Source organism: Lissotriton helveticus, chromosome 3_1, assembly GCF_964261635.1.
Source record: "Lissotriton helveticus chromosome 3_1, aLisHel1.1, whole genome shotgun sequence".
In the NCBI taxonomy this organism is placed as follows: Eukaryota; Metazoa; Chordata; class Amphibia; order Caudata; family Salamandridae; genus Lissotriton; species Lissotriton helveticus.
Window position 1 is genome coordinate 858,176,774 of NC_136061.1, and position 21,459 is coordinate 858,198,232.

At 48.1% G+C, this 21,459-nt stretch overlaps 1 protein-coding gene across 1 annotated transcript in view; it reads right to left on the reverse strand.

The window, feature by feature from the left end:
* MRPS15 (mitochondrial ribosomal protein S15) overlaps window positions 1-18,320 on the reverse strand; it is a 177,206-nt gene extending 158,886 nt beyond the window's left edge. Inside the window, exon 1 of the mRNA XM_078681206.1 lies at window positions 18,052-18,320. Within this exon, the coding sequence (XP_078537332.1) occupies window positions 18,052-18,193 (142 nt within the window). The 5' untranslated portion in view covers window positions 18,194-18,320. The remainder of the gene's footprint in view (window positions 1-18,051) is intronic.
* Window positions 18,321-21,459: the final 3,139 nt, after the last annotated feature.

Below are 21,459 nucleotides of genomic sequence, written 5' to 3' on the forward strand. Positions count from 1 at the left end.
GAGGACTCTGCCCTGCCCAGTGAATAGGCCAGGTGCTCTGGCCTGGCAACACCCACAACAAATCCAGGATGGGGGGAAATTCCCCTGCATGGACAAAGGGATCAAAGCCAAAAAGGGGTATAAGAGAAGGACCCCTGAACCAAGAAATCAGATCACTTCTGACAAGGAAACCTGAACCAAGGACAAGAAGCCTGCTGATCTAAGGACTGCCTACCCCTTCTGCCAGAGTGCTGTTTGTTGGGGGAATCCTGCATTGCTTCTTTATTTTTGCCAAGGAACCAGGAGAGAGGAACTTTGTGTGTACTCTCACTCTTTGCTGAGAAAATCTCCAAGGGCTGGAAGAGTGCCAGTCTCCTGTTGAAGTCACAGGGCTAAAGGACTTCATCTGCTTAAAGTGCTATTTGCTGGGATTTGTGAATCCAGCACCTCTGAAAGAATCCAGCAATCTCGACGCCGACGGACGCCGCCGAATCCAGCTCGACATCGTGAGTAACTGCTCCAGTGTCCCGCTTCCTCGACGCCGGCCGCCGGGCCCGATCGACGCCAGCAGCAACGCAAGTGAGTAGTGAGTTCGGCTCCAGCTCCAAGTGACCCCGTGTCTGCACCGCTGCTGATCGCATCGACTTCGAGCCCTCTCGACGCCGTGAGCGCTGCTCACTCTTGCAACATCGACATCGACGACGCCGTATCCTGCTTCATCCCGTGAGCGCTGCTCCCGCCTGACTTCGGTCGACGCCGCTGCAGATCGCCCCGACTCCGAGGCCCGATCGACGCCGAAGACGCGACGCCGGACATCTCGACGCCGCTGATCATCGAGTGCTTCACTTTTCCAAGGTACTGTGTTGTTGGGGTCTGTGCGACTCCGGGCTCGACGTAGCGCTCCTCGCGGTCGACGCCGAACCTTTGGATTAACTTTGCCTCGACGTCGTGTGACTCCCGTGTGGGTTACATTGTTGCCAAGAACTGTGTTTTAGAGAAGAAGAGTTGCTTTTGATACTAAAGACTTTGTGCTAAGAAGAAACCGTGCTTGAACTATTATTTTTCCTTCCAAGAGTATTTATTAAGATTGTGGTATATTTTTGTCGTTATTTGGTCTTGTGCTAAGCCTTATATAAAAATACTTATTTTTATAATACTACTGTGTCGTGTCCATTTGTAGTGTATTCACTTTATTACTGTATGTGGTCATAAATGCTTAACGCACTGCCTCTGAGATAAGCCTGTCTGCTTTGCCAAGCTACCAAGGGGGTGAGCAGGGGTTATCTAAGTGTGTGATCTCCTTGCCCTGACTAGAAAAGGTGTGTCCCTATTTGTCAGAAGTGTATACCTCTGCCAACTAGAGACAGCCGCTTCTAACAACCATGTATATGGTAACATCGTCGGCGTACATGGATATGAGCAGGCCGCGTGACGTGAAGCCAATGCTTCGCTGAGTATGGTGTTGTCTCATGCGTGCTGCAAGTGGTTCAGTTGCAATAGCAAACAATAACGGTGACAGTGGGCACCCCGGTCTAGTCCCTCTGGTGATAGAGATAGGAGCGGAGATCTGACCATTCACCCGCACTCTGGCGGTCGGGTTGTTATATAGTATGCTGATTCTTTTAGCAAACAGCGGACTGAATCCCATACGGGTAAAAAGTGTAAGCAGAAACTTCCACTCAAGGGAATCAAATGCCTTTGTCGCATCCAATAATGCGGCTTCGGCTTGCACCTTAGGGTCCAGGTAGTGCAGGAGCCCAAACAGTACCCTTAAGTTATGCGAAGTGGATCCCTCCAATACAAATCCTGATTGATCAGAGAGCGCTATTTGCGGCAACATGTATTTAAGTCGATCTGCAAGCAACTTCGCATATATTTTGGCATCTAAATTTATTAGTGAAAGTGGGCGATAAGAATCCGGGTTAGTGGGGTCCTTATCGGGTTTAAGTAGCGTGATTATCATTGCTTCGCGCATCGATTGTGGGAGTATGCCTGATTCAACCGCTTCCTCAAAGACCCTGTGCAGCTTAGGGACCAGGATGTCCGCATATTCTTTATAGAAGTCTGCCGTCAGCCCATCAGGGCCTGGTGCTTTGCCTAGCGGCAGGGCAGATATTATCGCTCTTATGTCATCTTGTGTAAACGGTAAATCCATATACTGTCTGGCCCCATCATTAAACCACGCTAAGGATATAGTGTCCAGATAGTCTGTTAGAACCTGGTCATCTGGCGTCACCCTGGAAGTGTATAATGTCCTATAGTAATTGGTCATGGATTCAAGTATGGCCTGGGGCTCCCTGACCGTATCGCCTTATGCGCCCTTTAGTTCCAGGACATAGTCCGTCCCTCTGGGCGTTCGCAGCATGTTCGCCAGTGTGCGCCCAGCTCGGTCGCCTTCCCCATATCGTCTAGCTTGACTGTCCTTAGCCAGATACGCAACTTCCCTGTCCGCCTCCTCTTGATATTGATTAAGTTTCATTCTGAAATCTGCACGTACTCTATCTGTTGGCGCTTCTGTTAATGCAGATTCAATCGCAGCTAGTTCCGCCTCTAATTTGCTTAAGGTATCTCTTATTGATCTTAATACCCCTGTTTTCAGTGACATGCAGTACCCTCTCGTCACCACCTTGCAAGCCTCCCACAGTGTGCCCGGGGAATCTACTGTACCCTCTTTGAGCTCGAAGTACTTCTCCAATTTTTATCTCAGCTCCTGCTTGAAGACCTGGTCTCGCAGTGCCCGGGAAGGGAACCTCCAACTAAATGGTTGGACATACTGTGATGGCGTAGTCAGTGTCAGACAGACCGGGGCATGATCAGACAATGACCTTGGCAAGTGTGTTACCTCAATTGCCAAATTATGGATGTCCCTGGATATTAGCCAATAGTCCAGCCTGGACCACGCAGCCCTATGTATCGTTAAGCACGTACCCTCCCGATCCCCGGGGTGTAACGCCCTCCATGAATCTACCAACTGTGCATCTTTTATGATATCGCCTAGCGCTTCAGCTGCCATAGGGTGGTGTTCTCTGACTGCCCCCTGCCTGTCCATTGTGTCCGAGAGCACAACATTATAATCTCCCCCCCCACATGATCGCGGCCGGGCCACAAGCCTGAATCTTATGCCATAGATCACAGTAAAAATCAGGGTTGTCGTCATTTGGGCCATAGACATTTACCAACACCATTCTCATACCACACAACGACCCCACCAACAGTATGTATCTCCCTCCATCATCTCTGACTTCCTCATATGTTTTCCATTGTAAGCCTCTTTTTACCATTATCACCACCCCGTGTGAGTAGTTAGAATATGATGCATGTATAATCTCACCCCACCTATTGTGTCTGAGCAAGCGTGTGGCATTAGTAGTCAGGTGGGTCTCTCTTGTAGGAAGCATATATATATCTCCTTTCTTAGTAGGAAAGCTTGCACCAATCTGGCCTTTCGTCTGTCATTCATACCTCTCACATTCCAGGTGAGATATTTTATTTGCTTCACGTCTGTATTAGTGAGAGATATGTTCCCCACATTATATCAGATCCACACAACTTCCCATATACCCGTCCCCATGTGGGTGGTGTGGCACATCTTAACTGTCTTTCTGGCTTCAACGTGTACGACCAGCCATAGTACATTGCATGATGCTGTTGCCGACCGGGCAACTCAATTTCCCCAGCATCTGGCGCAGCGCAGCTATTCGCTTCAGTTGACATATCGCTTGGAAACAAACATATAACATCAGAACACCCCGAACTTGAGTCATCGCAGTCCCCGCCCGCTCCAACCCCCCAATTAGGTTGTGCAATTCCCCCCCTGTTCGCCCCCCCAATTACCAAAACAGTATCGAAAGACTTTCTCAGTAACCAAATAATGGGAATCATCCCCTGGGGTACGCAGGTTGGTCTACTACTGACCCTGTACTTTTGCCAGGGTGATCGAGCGCTGGCCTGAGTGTGAGCACTCGAGGACTCCCCACCCCCCAACGCGCGTACCTTTGCATATTCTCTCCTCAACACCTGATTAAACTTCAGTACTCCAGTCAGGCATTCTGGCCCTTTTCCGGCTGTTACAGTTTAGTCACAGTTCAATGTCTGAGCCGTACCTCCAGCCGTCACTCTATGTCACTCAGCCTCTCCTGCGATTCCGGTTCCTCAGAGTGCGCCTGATTCTTTTGGTCTCTTGCCAGTTGTTTCGCATATTGCAAAGCCGCTTTTGCGTCAACGAAGAAAGATGGTCTGCCTGGGCCCTGTACTCTAAGCTTCGCAGGATAAATTAGCGAATATTTAGTACCTATTTGCTGGAAGATCTTCTTTGCTGGTATTAATTCCCTCCGAGCTGCTTGTACCAGTATGGTGAAGTCCGGGTATATTGCGATGTGATTGCCTTTATATTGCAGATCTTTCATGTCTCTCGCCATGCGCAATATCGTGTCCCGGTCTCTATAGTTCAAGGCGCGTGCTATAATGGGCTTAGGCGGTGCACCTGGTTTGGGTTTGGGTCCCAATGTCCTGTGTGCCCTTTCCACCAGGAACATCTGTGACAGTCCCTATCCAAAAAGATCCTTCATCATCTCCTCGACAAACAGTTCCATGCTGGTAATATCTGTCGATTCCGCCACGCCCGTGACACGGATGTTGTTGCGCCTCGAGCGCGCCTCCAAATCCTCGTTCTTGTGTTGGATTAGCGCCAGCACTTTGTCCATACCACGTACTTTTTGTCCATGTCAGTTTGGCTTTCTTCTATTTCGGTCACTCGCGTTTCCAGCACCCCGACTCTCCCCTCCTGTTTGTCCATTCTTTTGGTGATGCTGTCCATGCGTGCGGCCAGGTCATCCATCTTGTGGTCTATGCCCTGTAAGCTCGTTTTTAATTCCTAGAACATAGATTTTATGTCCGCTGCCTGTGAGCCACTTTGGTCTTCCTTTGACGTTTCATCCTCTTGCTGCTCTTGTCCAGCCGTTCTCTGTTTGGATTTATCAAAGGTGAGTCTCGGTTGTCTCGTGTCCGGCTTGCCCATTGCCGCTTACCAATGCAGCTTTTAGGTAAACGTGACAGTGCCTCCGCAGCGTATCGCAAGGGTACCGTCTTGTCGTAGGTCTCTTCACACACGTCGCCTCTAGGGTTCAACAGCAGCGTCTTGATCACCCAACAGTCAGCAGGGCCATCCACCCCTTTACCCACGCAGCACGGCACCTCTACCATATTACACGTGTTCGCGGTGTGGCCCCGGGGCAGCCTCTTCGTCTCAGGCAGACCTCAGCGCAGCAATTCGTGTTGTTCCACACCGCACCCAGTGATGCAGCCCTCTAGTGCGCCTAATGGCACACACTGCGTCCCAGTTCACCTCCACATCTGCCAAGGTGCAAGACAAAATGGTTGTTCGCGCCTTTTTCCCGGGCGCCGTGCGTATGTGATCTTTGCCGCAGTAAACAGAGTCTCCGTCTGCCTGGGTGCCACGCTATGTCAGATCGCCGCTTTTATTTCAGCCCCAGCGTGTCTGTTTCAGACTTCTAGTGTTATTCTGCTTTGGGTTGGCCGCTGTGTGTACCCGCCGACAATTCCACCGCCTCAGCCAATATGGCCGCCTGATCTTCTTCCTCCCAGGGTCCGGCTCTGTCCCGATGCCCCAGCGCAGATGCAATTGTCCCGTTAGTGTAGGGCTATACAGCAAACTGCGCCCACCGGCGTGGCTCCAATTCAGGTCACTAGCCAGCAACCACCACAATCCGCGGCTTGGGCTCTTACCGCGTATCTGCTGTGGCTCGTCTGGCTCCTCGGAACGCAGTGCAGGGTCTTCACCGCTTCATTCCGCCTTCTTTTCACCCGGTATTTGTAGCGCCGTATGCGCCTCTGGCTGTCGGTATCTTCGACGGTGGGGTGTGTTTCGTTAGTCCGGGGCCGCAGAAACCACCCGTGCGGCAGTCTGCTTCTCCGCAGTGCAGCTCTTTCCCGGGCTGTGGTCTCACGCCAGCCCCCGGCTTCTGCTAGTGTGCCAGGCCTCCTCACCGCTCGTGACACGGCAGTGATTTCCGCTCGTTAGCTCTCGCTGCAGATCCCAGAGTTTTGCCAGGCAGTCCCTATGGCTCGCGCTCACTCCTGGGGTCTAGGGGTTCGAGTCTCCACACCAGAGTCCCCGATAAATAACGGATTTATTAGCTCGATCAGCGGAGCTGCAGTTTCAGGCAGCCATTCCGCTCTGCAGCCAAGCCACGCCCCCTGGAAGCGAGGTTAAGGAGAAACAATATACGCCTGATGGGTATTTCCGAGATGACAAACACGGGACCCATGGAGAGATATGTTGAACAGCTGCTAATCTCGCTGCTCGGAGGGGACACATTCTCAGCGGTTTTTATAGTGGAAAAGGCGCACAGATCCCTGGCGCCAAAACCCCGACTGGCTCGTGTCCGAGGCCGATCATAGCCCGTATACTCAATTATAGAGATAGAGACGCTGTTCTCAGAAAGGCCCGAGAATTGGGGAAACTAACTCATCAAGGCATGGATATATCCATATACCCGGACTTTACTATGGCGGTGCAAGAAGCCAGGAAGAAATTCCTCACATCGAAACAGAAACTGAGAGAACTAAATGTACCATACGCCATGCTTTACCCAGCACGGCTCAAGATTACGGACGATGGGAAATCAAAAATTTTCAATGAGCCTAAAGACGTGTTGAAGTTCATTCAACAAAGACACAGCCGAGGCACCAGACGGAAATCCCCAAGGACCGACCAGGACGGCCAGGCTGCAGCGTCGGACACAGCAGAGTAACAGCTGGGACACTCAAGACCTTTTTGTTTTACTGGGACACACATCGAGTACGGGAATGGATGTCTGTGTAGAGTACTCGGCGATCATGGCAGCAGTACATCAAGATCTTGGAAACCGCTGGGAGAAAGGGGTTGGCCAACATTATGAAAGATTTCTGAACCATACGAACACCTGTGCCTCAGCTGAACCATGAGGGAGGAGGTCAAAGAAGAGCTTTGTGATGACGTATTCGACAGCTGGTGATCATCCCCAGATAGGTGACAATATAACTGTGGATGGGTTGACCAGATATATCATGGCCAGAGTGTCAAAGACTGTAAAGTTATCTATCATAATTACTGTTGTTGTTTAACACACATGTCGTAGTCCTGCACATGTACTCATCAACATACGCTAGGAGTAGATGGTTTCTAGATATATTAAGATTAGTAGGGCATTAGCCCATGTAGATTGGATTCACAGGAAATGGGCTGGCAGCTACAGCCCCTTGGTGTGCACCATGCATGTTCTTTCCTCCTGTGTTTGTGGGGGCTTTTTTGTTCTTTGTAAGGGGGACAGGGAGGGGGGGTAACGGGATGGTTAACTTTGGGAATGTCTCCGCAATGGGATACAAGTTGGAGTGGGTGGAGGAGGGGGGGACAGTTTGGGGTATGCAAAAAAGTCTGGTTGACAAGAGGAGAAAATGGTACAGTAATCTCACAACTTTTGCCGTTTGCGAACCTGAAATGCACTTGATGGAAACAAATTTAAATGTCGCCTGACGATAGACTGACTAGGAAATTAACATTTGTCAAATGGAATGTCAGGGGGCTGCACAATCCTCAGAAAATAGGTAAGGTATTTGTATATCTAGACAGACACGGGATAGATGTAGCATGTCTACAGGAAACACACCTTACCCCCACCGCTGACACACGTATAGGTACACGTTGGGCAACCTACCGTATAGCAATCTCCTATTCCACATATGCCAGGGGCGTGTTGCTGCTTGTCAGGCGTACTGTTCCCCAGGGCAGATACGTTATTATACAGGGGAGCTTTGGAGGCACGGTGCTGATAGTCGTAACCTCGTAGGGCCCCAATACAGACGACCCGGGCTTTTATGTCGATATATGGACCAAACTCAGGCATTTCCAAAGCGCCCCAATATTGTGGGGAGGGGACTTTAACACCTGTCTGGACCCAGCCCTTGATAGACCTACGGGTAACGAAAGATATGGAAAGCGTTCTGCCGTGGCCTTAAAAGAAGGTATGGAGGTCTGGGGAATGGCCGACAAATGCAGAATGAGACATGTGGGCTGTAGGGAGGGCACGTGCACGTCAACCACACACAACACATGGTCACATATAGACTATTGGTTACTTACAGCAGAAGCATGCACCTGGACGACATCCATTAGACAGCTACCCAAAACCTTATCAGACCACTCCCCGGTGTATAATACAAGAGCAAAAATCAAGGGGTAAATAGGGCAGCCCTGACTCGTGCCACCTCGTAGAGGGAACAGTTACGGATGTACCTACATACCTCTATTAACTGTTACCGGGGCAAGAGGGTCCCAGTATACAAGTCGGATCCAGGAGAGAAAGCAAGGGCCAAATCTGAGCTTCTCCAATTCTGCATAGATAAAAGGCCACTCCTGAGTGTCAACGATCACGCCACAGTGTCAAAGGCCATATGCGCACCCAAACGCCATATAAGAGCATCCCCTAGGATCGGCTCACCTTGACCCAAGAACCTATGCAATTAACACAATTTAAGTGCTGTACTCCTGGATTAGTCCAGGTGTAATAGTGGTCGAGTTATTTGAATCAGACGTGTAGCCAAGAGTTTCACTAATATTTTGACCTCTGCATTTAGTAATGATATGGGTCTGTACGAGGCACAGTCCTCCGGTGGTCTACTTTACTTGTGAATCACTACTATATTGGCGGCTATTTGGTCTCCGGAAAGCATACCCATCTCACAACTTTCCTGGAACATGGATTACAGATGGGGAGCAATTTTGGGCCCCTTTAGCTTATAAAGAAGCTCCTAGCAACAGTGACAGTGCCTCCATATGAGCAGAGGAGCATCACCCCCCCCACACTGCTGCTAGAAAGCTGTAAAAATAAAATGTTTTTATTACTATTTTACTTTTCAAGCTTTCTGCGGAACGGAGTGTGGGGGGCTAGGTTAATGCTTCATTGTTGCCAAGTGATTGGCAGCAAAGAGGAGTGGCCCCTTAAGAGTGAATTGCGCATGTAGGTTTGGCTGGCTACCAGGCTATGGCCAAACCGACATGCTCAATTCAAATTCTCCAACTGAGCTGTCTTAGACAGCTGGGTTGCAGAGCAGGCACAGGACTCCAGTGCCTTTTGGAGCGCTGAGGCAGCCTGCTCCAGCCAATCCAGATGCTGCTCATAGCAGCATCTGGATTGTAAAAGGTGAAAGATGTGCCAGGGCAAGTAGATATATTTATAATCTTTTAAAATCCTTTTATTGATTTCAGTACATTTTGTGATCAAGACTCTTCTTCAGAGTCATTCAAAAGACGTAGAATAAACAAAGAACAAGATATTTACAGCACAGCCGCCAACTGAACACACATCCTGGACAAACAAATCAATATTCTGCCCACAATTACATGCGGGCAACAGTATAGGTGCATTTCATCTAGCAGTGAGACATGACCTGGAAAAAGAATACCAGAAATACCTCAGAATAAAACGTTTTTTGCCACAAAACACAATCTCAGAAGAAAGAAAGGCGATAAAAGCACTGCAAGAGAGAAGGACTTGATCCTCGAGGAAGCGGATAAGGAGGTAACACTGTAGCACTACACATTGATGATTACATCTTAAAAGCACATCGTCAACTATCAGATACAACATGCTACCAACTGCAAACTCAGGAACTAACTCCAGAAATTCTACATATGATAAAATACAAATTGGAAAAGTGGTATACATCTGAGCTCCTTTTTAACGAGTAAACATGCATCTTTATCGACCATCCACAATGCCAACCTTCTATCTATTGCCCAAAATACATAAAAGGAACCACCTGCACCCAGGAAGAACCTATTATATCGGGCATCAATCCACCCTGCTGCAGACTAGGTGAATACATTAATGGAAACTACAAGTACTAATGAAGGATATACCTTCATTCATACAAGACAGCACAGATATTCTGACAAAGCTAAAAACGTCATTTGGAAACCGGATTTCTTCCTAGTATCCATTGAACTTGTCAGCCCATACACCTCCATTGAACATCGAGAAGGGCTCAAATCAGTTAAACAGTATCTTTGCACACAACCAGCTAACTTTCTCAAGGCAAATGAAATGCTACCAGACATGTTGGCATCCTGCTCGACACATAACATCTTTAGCTTCAACCAAAGAATATATAAACAAGAGGCGGAACCGCGATGGGCGCAAAATTTGCGGCCACTTATGCCTGTGTTTCATGACCTATGTCAAAAAATATTGGTATGGGATCCAGTCTTCTCAGACTTCACAAAACATCATATCTTCTGGCGTCGATATATTGACGACCTTCTCTGCATTTGGCAGGGAGCACAAGATCACCTACTGAGATTCTTACAGAAATTGGAAGATAACCCCTGCAAGATTAAAACAACTTACAATTTCTCCAAAACCGAAATCAACTTTTTGGACCTTACATTCTATGTCAAACATAAATTGTATAGCAAACTTTACAGAAAGGACACAGCAGTAAATGCCATCCTACTGGCCGACAGCTGTCATGTACAATAAACCATATGGCCAAAATATCCCGCTTTGCATGTGTGGCTCCCTCAAATTAGTTACACTAGGGCACCCATATACTATTTAATTATGCCTGACTTTAGATTTTCTCACGGGCAATCCTCTATATAAAGGACCGCATTTCAAGGTCTCACACCTTTGAAAATATTTTCTTTTGCACTTATAGAAATACCTGACTAAGCTAATATCACTTATTCACCGGACATAATGGTTTTCTCCGCACTATGAAGGGGCAATTGTTACCTATATTTTAACTTAAACACATGGAATTTTGATAAAATACATGTGCTAATGTTTTGGCATTTTCAAAATGTTTTCTATTTCTATGTATGGACTTATGCCATCACTTCCAACTATACCACAACCTAACTGTATCTATATATTCATTTAATTAATTATTCCATTTGTATGTGACTCTTACTTGACTATTTTGACGGCTGAATAAAATTGATATATACCTTTTTACTGTCATCTTTTTCCTTCCTCCTTCTTTCTGGATGGAACGCTCAATTATGAATCATATCTTATCCTTTCCCTTTTCTTTCTTTACCTACCTGTTTTTTCTCTGATTCTCTCTTTATTTTGAACTAGCAGCCCATCCCGACGTTGTCCCAGTATGAAATAGAATGTGTGCATGAAAGCCTGTTATTTACAGTGAGTACACAAATGTAAATGGTCACGTATGCAGCATTAGGTAAGTATCACAAAAGCTAAGATGAGTCAGATGCCTTCTTTAACAATGACCTTGCACGTCGTCTTTTACCTGTTCAGTTTAGTTGTGCATATAGGGTAACGGTACTTGTCCATTGCTGTGCAACATGGGCGTCCGAGGCAGTGTCTTTCATGCAATTTGTGAAGGCGTCTGCTCCATCCGCGAAGGTGATTGTTCGCTCCACCTGACGCCACTTAGAGGCACCACATCGCGCCAATGGCCAACGCCCCCAACAATAGTAAATGCAACGCCCACTGGTATTGTAAACTGGTATTGTAACGCTAGTACGCCTCTTGCAAGTGTTATAGTATTTTACCGAACGCCCCGCCCACACACCAGCGCATAACCCGCCCACTGATATCCTAACGCCCCGCCCATCGCTGTATGCACGAACGCCGCGCCCATAACGCTGTATGCAGACGCCCATCACGACGCCGCGCCCATATCGCTGTATGCAGACGCCCATCACGGCCCCAACTTGCAAGCGTTATAGTCTTTTACCGAACGCCCCGCCCAGACGCCAGCGCATAACCCGCCCACTGGTATCCTAAGGCCGCGCCCATCGCTGTATGCAGACGGCCATCACGCCGAGCCCATATTGCTGAATGCAGACGCCCTTCACGCCGAACGCCGCGCCCATATCGCTGTATGCAGACGCCCATCACGCCCCTAATGGACTACTTTTCCCCTAACGTTATTTTACCCCTCTAATGTATATGGTGGGCTGCTGTATAGCCTATGTCCATCTGCTGATACTGTGTTTTGCAATGGTGTATTGGGTGTTCCGATTGGCACTGTGGTTCTGGAGCTTACCCGCCTCAAAGGTTTGGGCTCTCTCTTTATAATATTAGTATGGATTACCTTTTGTGACTAAATCTGTCCTTGATGGCCAAACTTTGCTGATTTGTGTAAAATGATTTTGGCCTCGCAGTAAACCTGTATATTGCCTATGCATGTTAACCCTTGGAATAACAATTGATTTAACAGCCCTGAGGAAGCCCCAGGCTGAAAAGTCAACTTTTGGGGGTGAAACACGTGTGGGCGACTGTGTTATAAATCTCTTGTTCTTTGTTTGTACTATGTCTTTTGAATGACTCTGAAGAAGAAAGAGTCTTGATCACGAAATATACTGGATTCAATAAAAGGATTCAAAAAGATTATAAAAATATCTACTTGCCCTGGCACATCTTTCAGTTTCCTAATTAATGGGGAAGGGGTCTCCCATTCCCAAGGACAAGTAAAAGCCCCCAAAATATCCTCCAATGCACGCAGGAGTGCACAAAAATCTGGATCCACTAACCCCTTTCTATTTTCCTTGTAGTGGATAAGGTGCAGTTTGCTTTCCTACATCACCTCGTCCTTGGATAGTCAGAGCCACAAACTTGAGAGCGTGAGGACGTGCTGCAAGGCAACTGAAACTTATGTATTTTGCCTTCCTGACTCGCTGTGTGATTGATTATGTGCGAGTGTTTCTGATTGTGACTGTATGTGTGTTGGCAAGCTTGTCTGTGTGCCCCATAATTTTTTTATGTTGTCAACCACCACTGCCTAGCAAATGTGATCACTGTAAAATACTTACCACGTCTGTCAACATTAGATAATAACCATCCTAAGCAAGTTTATCAGCAGTGATCACCCAAGTACTTTAGGCAAGGTTACCAGCAGAAACGCCTAGAACAAGCATTTACAATGCAATGGTCTCTGCATTATTAAAGATAGAGCTATTGGCATTGCTCAGGACATTTTTTTTTTTTTAATCATAAATAAATGGTATTGTCAATTACATTGCCAATAGCTTAATCGTTTGCATATGCGAGACCTATTGCATTAGCACCCACACACAGGGAGCAGGGGCAGGAGAGCAAGCACAACGAACGAGGGGGCAGGGTAGCAAGCACAGCGAAGGGGTAGGGGAGCAGGCACAGCGAGGGGGCAGTGGCAGGAGAGCAAGCCCAAGCAACGAGGGGGCAGGGGCAAGAGAGCAAGCCCAAGCAACGAGGGGGCAGGGGCAAGAGAGCAAGCCCAAGCAACGAGGGGGCAGGGGCAAGAGAGCAAGCACAAGCAATGAGGGGACAGGAGAGCAAGCACAACGAACGAAGGGGCAGGGGCAGGAGAACAAGCACAACGAACGAGGGGGCAGGGGCAGGAGAGCAAGCACAAGCAACGAGGGGGCAGGAGAGCAAGCACAAGCAACGAGGGGGCAGGAGAGCAAGCACAGCCAGGGGGCAGGAGAGCAAGCACAGCCAGGGGGCAGGAGAGCAAGCACAGCCAGGGGGCAGGAGAGCAAGCACAGCCAGGGGGCAGGAGAGCAAGCACAGCCAGGGGGCAGGGGAGCAAGCACAGCCAGGGGGCAGGGGAGCAAGCACAGCGAGGGGGCAGGGGAGCAAGCACAGCGAGGGGGCAGGGGAGCAAGCACAGCGAGGGGGCAGGGGAGCAAGCACAGCGAGGGGAGCAAGCACAGCGAGGGGGCAGGGCAGGGGAGCAAGCACAGCATAGCCATTACTCTGCGCCTCCAATGCCTGCCCAGAGTGGAGGTTGATGAGGCTCCCTTAGCTCCAGTACCACAGCTGCAGGTCAGTCTCGTCCTCCAGGAATGGTCGAACCTGGACAGGCCCCCCCTCTCGGCTGCCAGTGAGTAGAGAACAGGGGAACGTGTCGACTTGTAGGAAGAAGGGGGAATCACCGATGAACTGGATGTAAAGAAGAGGTGGTGTGGGCTACCCCAGAGGTGCAGTATCAGTTAACTGAACATCAACTCCACTGAAAGCGCTGCGCATTTTGGTGATCAGGCTGGTGCGGTTGCATCTCAGCTGTCTTGCAACAATCGCAACGACTGGGGCACTCAAATGAAATAAACGGTTCCGCTTTGGAGGGAGGGGTGATTGATGGAGGGAATTTGTGTCCTCATTACCGGTTGTAACGCATTTATTTTTGCCAAACAGGAGCCGTAATGAGGAAATCTGAGCGAATATGGCAGATTACTCCACCATAAACATGTGGGATGGGACTTGGGGCTCTGACTAACACGCAATGGGGCTCAGATGTCACCCCTGAGGCCGACTGTCTGATCAAGCACTGAAGCATCACAGGGGCCATCAGAAGCACATTGACCAGGTCACTCCGAGGTAAAGGGATCAAGTCCCTGCTAAAGAACAGAGGGCAGCAGTGACCCCGATCCCACCACTCTCCACAGCCTGCGTCATCACCACAGTCCATGCCTTTCTGCCCACCTTGGAGCCTTCCTCCAGAAGTTATGTTTCCAGCCCTTTGAGACGGTCAACATGCATTCAGCTGCTAAGCGTAGTCTATCCAGTCGGGCCCCCACCCCGGGAATTGTTGCTCTCTGAGGGGGCGGCTTTAAAACACATGCTTGGTGCGCCTGAGCCAAATCTGACAGCCGGTGGCGGGTCACTGGCTATGCAAGACCCCTGTGAACATGATCCCGGCAACAACATTGTGTTTTCTGGTTCTCTTCCGACAGCCTTTTACAGAGCCCAGTGCAAGCCCAAACAGGGTGCTTGTGCGTGGCGAGACGGGGCCGAGGCATGTTTATCTGTGTGGCGAGGATGGGGGCTAGGGGGAGGTTTGAGCGATACAGTTCTCGCGCGGGGTGCGCACGTCTTGTTTCACACTGTTAGTTAGTTCTAAATGTATGTGCTTTGTGCGGGAGAAGGTCCCGAAGTGTTGGTGTGCTTTCCAGGTGTCTCGTGTGGGAATCTGCGTGTGCCTTGACATGTTTTTCTGTGAGTGTGCTGTCTGTGTTTGAGAAGGTCAGCGTGGTATTTATGGCTGTGTTGTGTGGGTGTTATCGTCTGCCCAGAGACAAGTTCCCTTGACAGACATTTCTCCCCTGAAGAGAAACATTAACATGACTCCAAGGAAAGGGAAAGGCCGCAGCCCAACAATGCACAGCCGTTTCCGGACATATATTATTCAGTGGCAGAGAAAGGAGTAACCAGGCCCCGCCCTTCAAACAGAAAATTAACTCACCCCTATCGGCGTGGTGTGTTCAATTTAACAGGAAACTAGCGTTACCCTATGTTAGGATAATTTGCGTGCAGCACCCCAGCAAGAGCTGCATTCAGACAGACTAGATTTACCCTGTCGCGCTACATAATCACGGTATACCATTTATTTATATACACGTGCATCCTATTTTCAAACAACTAAAAAACGCACACAGCAGCTAAATAGCTGAATGTAAACAGTATCAAATTCCCAAGGTCCATGTGTGAGTAGGCCTTCCAATCCTGGTTTTCCGCTTTCCATTCCTGGACTTCGACGAAACAGGACTGCAAGACATGCCCTGCTCACACGAGGGCCAGGGAAACTGGAGAGCTTGGAGGTAAGGCCGTGAGTGCACGCCCCTCGGGAGGCAAGCGCTTCAAAGGATGCCTTCTAGCCGCGTCGCATCCTCCACAGAATAAAGCAGATATGGCGGGTTCCTTCCAAAGCAGTGGAGTGCTCGATGGAGGCAAGGCGCCCTTATCAGGGCGCGCAGAGGCCGGGGGAGTCACATACGCACAGGCCTCGCCCTGCCGCCGTACATGCTAGCGCCTGACAAAGGGGGCATGCTTCTTCAAGGCGGTGAGGCGGCCTGTGAAGAAGTACTACAGAGCTCTCGCCATGCAGCGTTCTTGTCACCAGACTGCACGCATGTCGACCAACAGACATGCATACAGCTCTCTCCGTGCAGCCATCTCTACAAACATCTGCACAGCCCTGCGAGAAGCTTGCACTGGCGTACACAGCACACAAACATTGGGCATTGCAACACACAGCTCTTTCCGTGCAGACAACCTTACACAACCCTAGGAACATCCTACAAACGGTGCACAGCTCTCGCCGCACTACCGTCCATGCTCGCAGAGACAGGGCCACTCGGCCTGCACCCACTCTCGACACAGACCCCAACAGTGAGGAGAGCAGACCCTCCCGTCACTGGCGCGCACTGGGGGCATCTTACAGACCAGGCATAGTCACTGGGGGCAGGACAGCAAGCACGAACAAGCACTCACCTGAGGACGACTTCTTCCGGCGGCGGTCGGGCTGAAATGGCTTCAGCAAAGCGCCGACATTTTCCGATTCGGGGGCGTGGTTTTCGTTCTCTCCTCTTCCCATTGGCTGGAAAGTAAAATTCCAGCCAATGGGAAGAGGAGAGAACGAAAACAAGAAAGAAGAGAAAAAACACGCCCCGAAACCGAAGAAGACGGGGCTTAAACGAAGTGACGCCCCTCTCCTCCAATGGCTGGCCAGCATTTACGAGGCCAGCCAATAGAGAAGAGGGGCGGGTTCAAGCCCCCTAACCTAAAAACATTAAATCTCGGAGCTCCGCCCACACTGCTATGCAGTGCGACGCAGTCCTCGACCTAAAAAGCTCATTAATATTCTAACTAACTGATGACTAACCAATATGACTGCCAAAGCATCACGTGCCCTCTGACAAAAAAGATATAATAACCGCAGTAAGTCTCTCCAATTTAGCTTCAATTATAATTAAACTATCAATTAAAAATGCGTATTCTATTTGCATCCTTTTGTATTCATCAGCAAACCAATTTCTGAAAATACACATCTTTTCCCATCAAATAATACTTTCCTATTTTAAGGGAGCCTCGAAACGGGTCTCTATCGGGCTCGGTTTTGTGCCCTGGCACAGGTGGTCTGTTTTTTCCCGGACTGTAGTGACAGCAGGCACATCAATGTGCACATTTTCACTTCTCTCTAGTGGAAAAGTTTCGGCATGACGTCATGCCAGGTGAGCGTTGCAGGGGAATGGAAATACTTACTTTAAAGAGTCATTTTCTCTCTGGATTTCTCTTCTTGAAAATCAGGAGCAGCAACATTGTTGTGGTGTCACCAGGGCTTTAAGTCGAAGCTTTTTCAATAATATATACAAACCATAGTTGCTGCTTCTTTATCTTATAAAACTAACAACCACTGACAAAGCCAATAGTACTGCCTTGATGTCGGTATGATGTTACTTGTTGTATCATATATCCGGATGCATTGACAGAAGCTGCAAAATTTAAGTCGGGCGGCACACTATTGAGCACAGATTTTTCGATTACGTGTTTTAAGACCCGCCCTTAATTCCATTGGCCACGCCCCTTTGAGAGACTCCCCAGTTTTCTTCATCCAACTTAAAGCCCTGACCACAGGTATTCCACTGCCATTATTATGTCATGAACTGAACAACTGTGCCAGGAATAAGCCTCTTATGATGAAGAGTAGCATATGCTTTTGGTGGTCCTTGGCATAGCTTCCAAGGAGCAACACTGGTTATTAGGAGGAGACACAATGTCATAAGCAGACCGATGCACACAGATAAGTGCACACAGATAAGTGCACGAGGCACCAGCTTTTCTCAATTTCAAACAAACGATTTGAGGGAATGTCAGATTTGTTAAGAGTAGTAATGTCTCCGTTGTTATAAACTATAAGTCCCATAAACGATGTATCCATAACAATGTACATACTACAACATAACACACTCGACCCGAAGGAATTGGAGAGCTTTGCATGAGCACCAGTTACATTACACAAGCACACATTCACTGTTTGAAGGCACGGGGAGAGTAAGTGATTTGCCTAGAATCACCGAATGAGCAAACGCAGACACTCAAACCCCGTTCCCCAATTCCAAAGGCGGCAGCTCTGGTTGTTATGCCTTTTATCCTCGTTGACAGCCCTTATTAAGGATTAAAGTACTCTTAAGAGCTATGACAAATTGCCATGCTTCCAGTGAATGTATTACCGCCCCATAGTAATGTTAGCATGTCTCCATATCAACACACATCCAATAGTCACCTCGCTCCTCGTTTGTCCTTCCATTAGAGCCCGACCCTGTGCGTGCAGCAGAGATCTGGGGACTATTCAGGAAGTGAACCGAAAGATAGCGGCTTCCGTGGGGCCGGCCGATCGCAAACAACGCTCTTCGGGCGAGAAACATCTTAACTGTCAAAAGATACAGCCAGAGACACAACCTAAGGTTGCATGGAGGCTGCCATATTTAGTGAGGCAAACGGTGTGAGACTGCTAACCAGAGCAGAATTTTAACCAGCACTTAACATGGCCGCCGACGTAATCTAGAACCACCTTCGTACTGTAGACTTTCCTAGTTTTAATATGGCCGTCGGCAGCGATCCTATCCTTCTAATGAAAGGGTTTGCGGACTATACCCACATCCAACATGGCCGTCGAGGAAGTAGCGTAACCGCTCTATCCTTTGCAGGATCGAGCGTGTATTACCCTCACCTAAGATGGACGTTCGCTAAATCCTTTTGCGTATTTTTAATCGCACTAACGCGTCTCACGCTCGACAGAAGTTTTAACTTCTAAGAGGTGGGTGGGAACGCAGCAATTTAGGTTTTGTGTCAGCAATCTGCATTCGGCGTCGCGAATTTTTTACGATTGTGAGCGTTCTCAAGGTTCTCTATGCCATGACCAGACATTGCCGCTTATTTACAAGACCCTTGAGCGGCAGGTGCGTCTCTTTTAACTTAGAAAAAGTTACATATGGGTTGCGCAAGGGGCTTGTAAATAAGCCCCCATATTTTTTAATAGGTCTTCGGGTTCAATTCTAATTTATTTGGATCTCTTTCCACCTTGCAGCATTTTCTCCAACATTATTCAACAATCTCCAGCACATTAAAAATAAGAATTTGCAGTGCAATGACTGAGGCATGCATTCCAAGAGTTTAAACTACTAGCATTGTAAATGACAATACTTTTTATTTATCTCTTATGAAAACCAACACATAAATAAAAGGCCTTGTCAGTTACAATGCCAATAGCTCAAACTCTCGCAAATGCGAGACCTATGGCATTGCAAATGCTGGTTAATCTCGGCTCCAATTTGGCCAAATTGTGTGTTCATTGGCATTCATTTTTTAAACCTATTCCTCTGCTCCCTTTTTGGAAAGATGGGGAGTATTTAAAAACAATGTATAAGCTGCTAGTAAACACGCAGTTAAAAAAATTGACTTGAGAGGAAAAGTTCCCAATCCGGAGATGAGACGTGCACAATCGCACAGTATATTCCTCAAAATGTACTTCAGTGGTAAACGTATAACCTTTGCGGCAAGTAGGATTATGAGGTAGTCTCTGGTCTACTATTCATAACAACTGATTGATCCTGGGGAAATCATATTCTCACTGTGCCTCTGTCTGCTTATCTCACTTATGTCAGCACTTTGAAACAGGTTTAATCATTACATTTTGATGGAAGAAATAAGAGTGTGCGACTGAAGCTGCATTGTTCTGTTTTCCAGCTTTTCCAGCCTAGCCACAGATTTGTACCTCTTTCACAGCCCAGAAAGGGCTAAAAGAGTGAGAGTTACTTTCCCTGTGAAACAGTTAAAATTATCAGGTAACTAATATGCTGAATGGGCAGTTCCTATGTCTCGACTTCACAACCCGGCTCACCCCCAGTTGTAGTGTTGTCGGCAAATTAGTAACTGGAACCAGAATAAGTGTTTTTAGGTCTGACTTCTTCGTGCAACCAAATTGATTGGTCTTGGACAATCACTTTTTCACAAATATTGCACTGCTCTCATGTTTTTTTAACAAGTTTATTTTTTTGGAGTGATTCTAAACGATACCACTGTGGGCTAAGAATACTGAACTGAAACCCAGTGCACATTTATTTTTACTCCTGGGGAGATCGCGCCTGTTCTCACGGTCTGTCCCGTTACGTGGTTTCGTTGGAGAGTAACAGCACTTGAAAATGAGTATTGTGTGTTTTGCATTTTGGTCTTCGTATGTGACTTCCATGTTTTCCCTATGCCATGCCATCTATCTGCCTTTATGTGAGAACTTAAAAGCAAGCTTAATCCAGGAAATAATCACCACTGATATATTCACATTAGGAGCCTCCACTACATTTTTAATTCATACGTTGGTATGATTGCCACATATTTTTGGGACTTAGTGGGGGATAGTTGACAGGTAGTTGCCTTCTGGTTTAGGATAACTTACCTACTGGTTCTGGACTCTTTCACTACAGGTGCTTGCATTACACTGTATGAGCATATCTGAAGGTAAATGAATTGTTAAAGTTTCTTGGGCAGGACATCTTCAGTGCTGCAGCTCCTACCAACCAGTTACCACGTAAACACATCCTGGCAACCGCTGGGTTTCTCCGAATAGCTGTTGTTCATAACCAGGGTTAGGACATTGAATTGCAAATATTTTTTGACCTCATTGTGAATCACAACTTGGAGGATGAAAGAAGGATGCGTCCTCCCTTATTTGCAATTTGTGGGACGTATCATTAGTTTGAGATTGCAGTTACTGTCACAAATAATTTACCAACACCTCAACGAAAGTGGTAAATGATTCACAGAGGGGAAGCTGTCCCCTCTAAACAGCTACCCTTTTGAAAATCATACCATTGGGAAGAGTAGACAGTGGTTCAGCGGAGCAAATAGGAAATGTATATACATATCAAAGCAGCATCACTTCTTTTAGACAACACAGGCTACTTTAAGAAAAATGTATCCCATTTTGGAGTGCTAACACTCTGGTGGTGGTCTGCTATTCAACCATCCATGCACAGGTAACCCTCACCGGAGGCGGCAAATAGCAATCTGCATAATTAATGTAAATTAGGCCGGTCATTCTGCTACTAACCTCTTCTTACTGGACATTTTGTGATGCAACTTATTAGTACACAGATGGCTCCTCAGAATGAATGAAAAAATGAAATTTTCTCCCTCTGTTTGTGACCTGCCTGAAAACAGGCCCTACATTCCTGATTAGTACTGGAAAATAACACCTTTTAAATGAAGGACCTCTGTGTTTGTTGGAATTCATAACCAGAATGTTGCTTCTGTAGGCGGCGGCGGCGGAGATGCAGCGGGGCTGCTGTGCCTCTCTGCGGCGATTGCCCTCTTTGATTGCGGACCCGGAGGACTGTAGGGCCCCCCACTGTGGCTCTGTAACGTCGGGGAGGGCGCTCTCCGACGCTTGTTCCGGCTGGACCTCGGGGCTGGGTCTACCTGCCTCACTGGTGGACCCCTGGGCCCTTCCATAGTGGTCATGGGTGGACCCTGACCGGGAGGCTCGTCGCTACCTGCGGATACATCCGCCATTGGGATTTCGGGGCTGGGCCCTGACTGCTGATGGCCTGCTCGGGCTCTGGGTGGCGGACAGCAGTGACGAGTCCTCACGGACGTGCCTGGACCCTGCCCCTCCTGCGAACAGGGACCACACTTT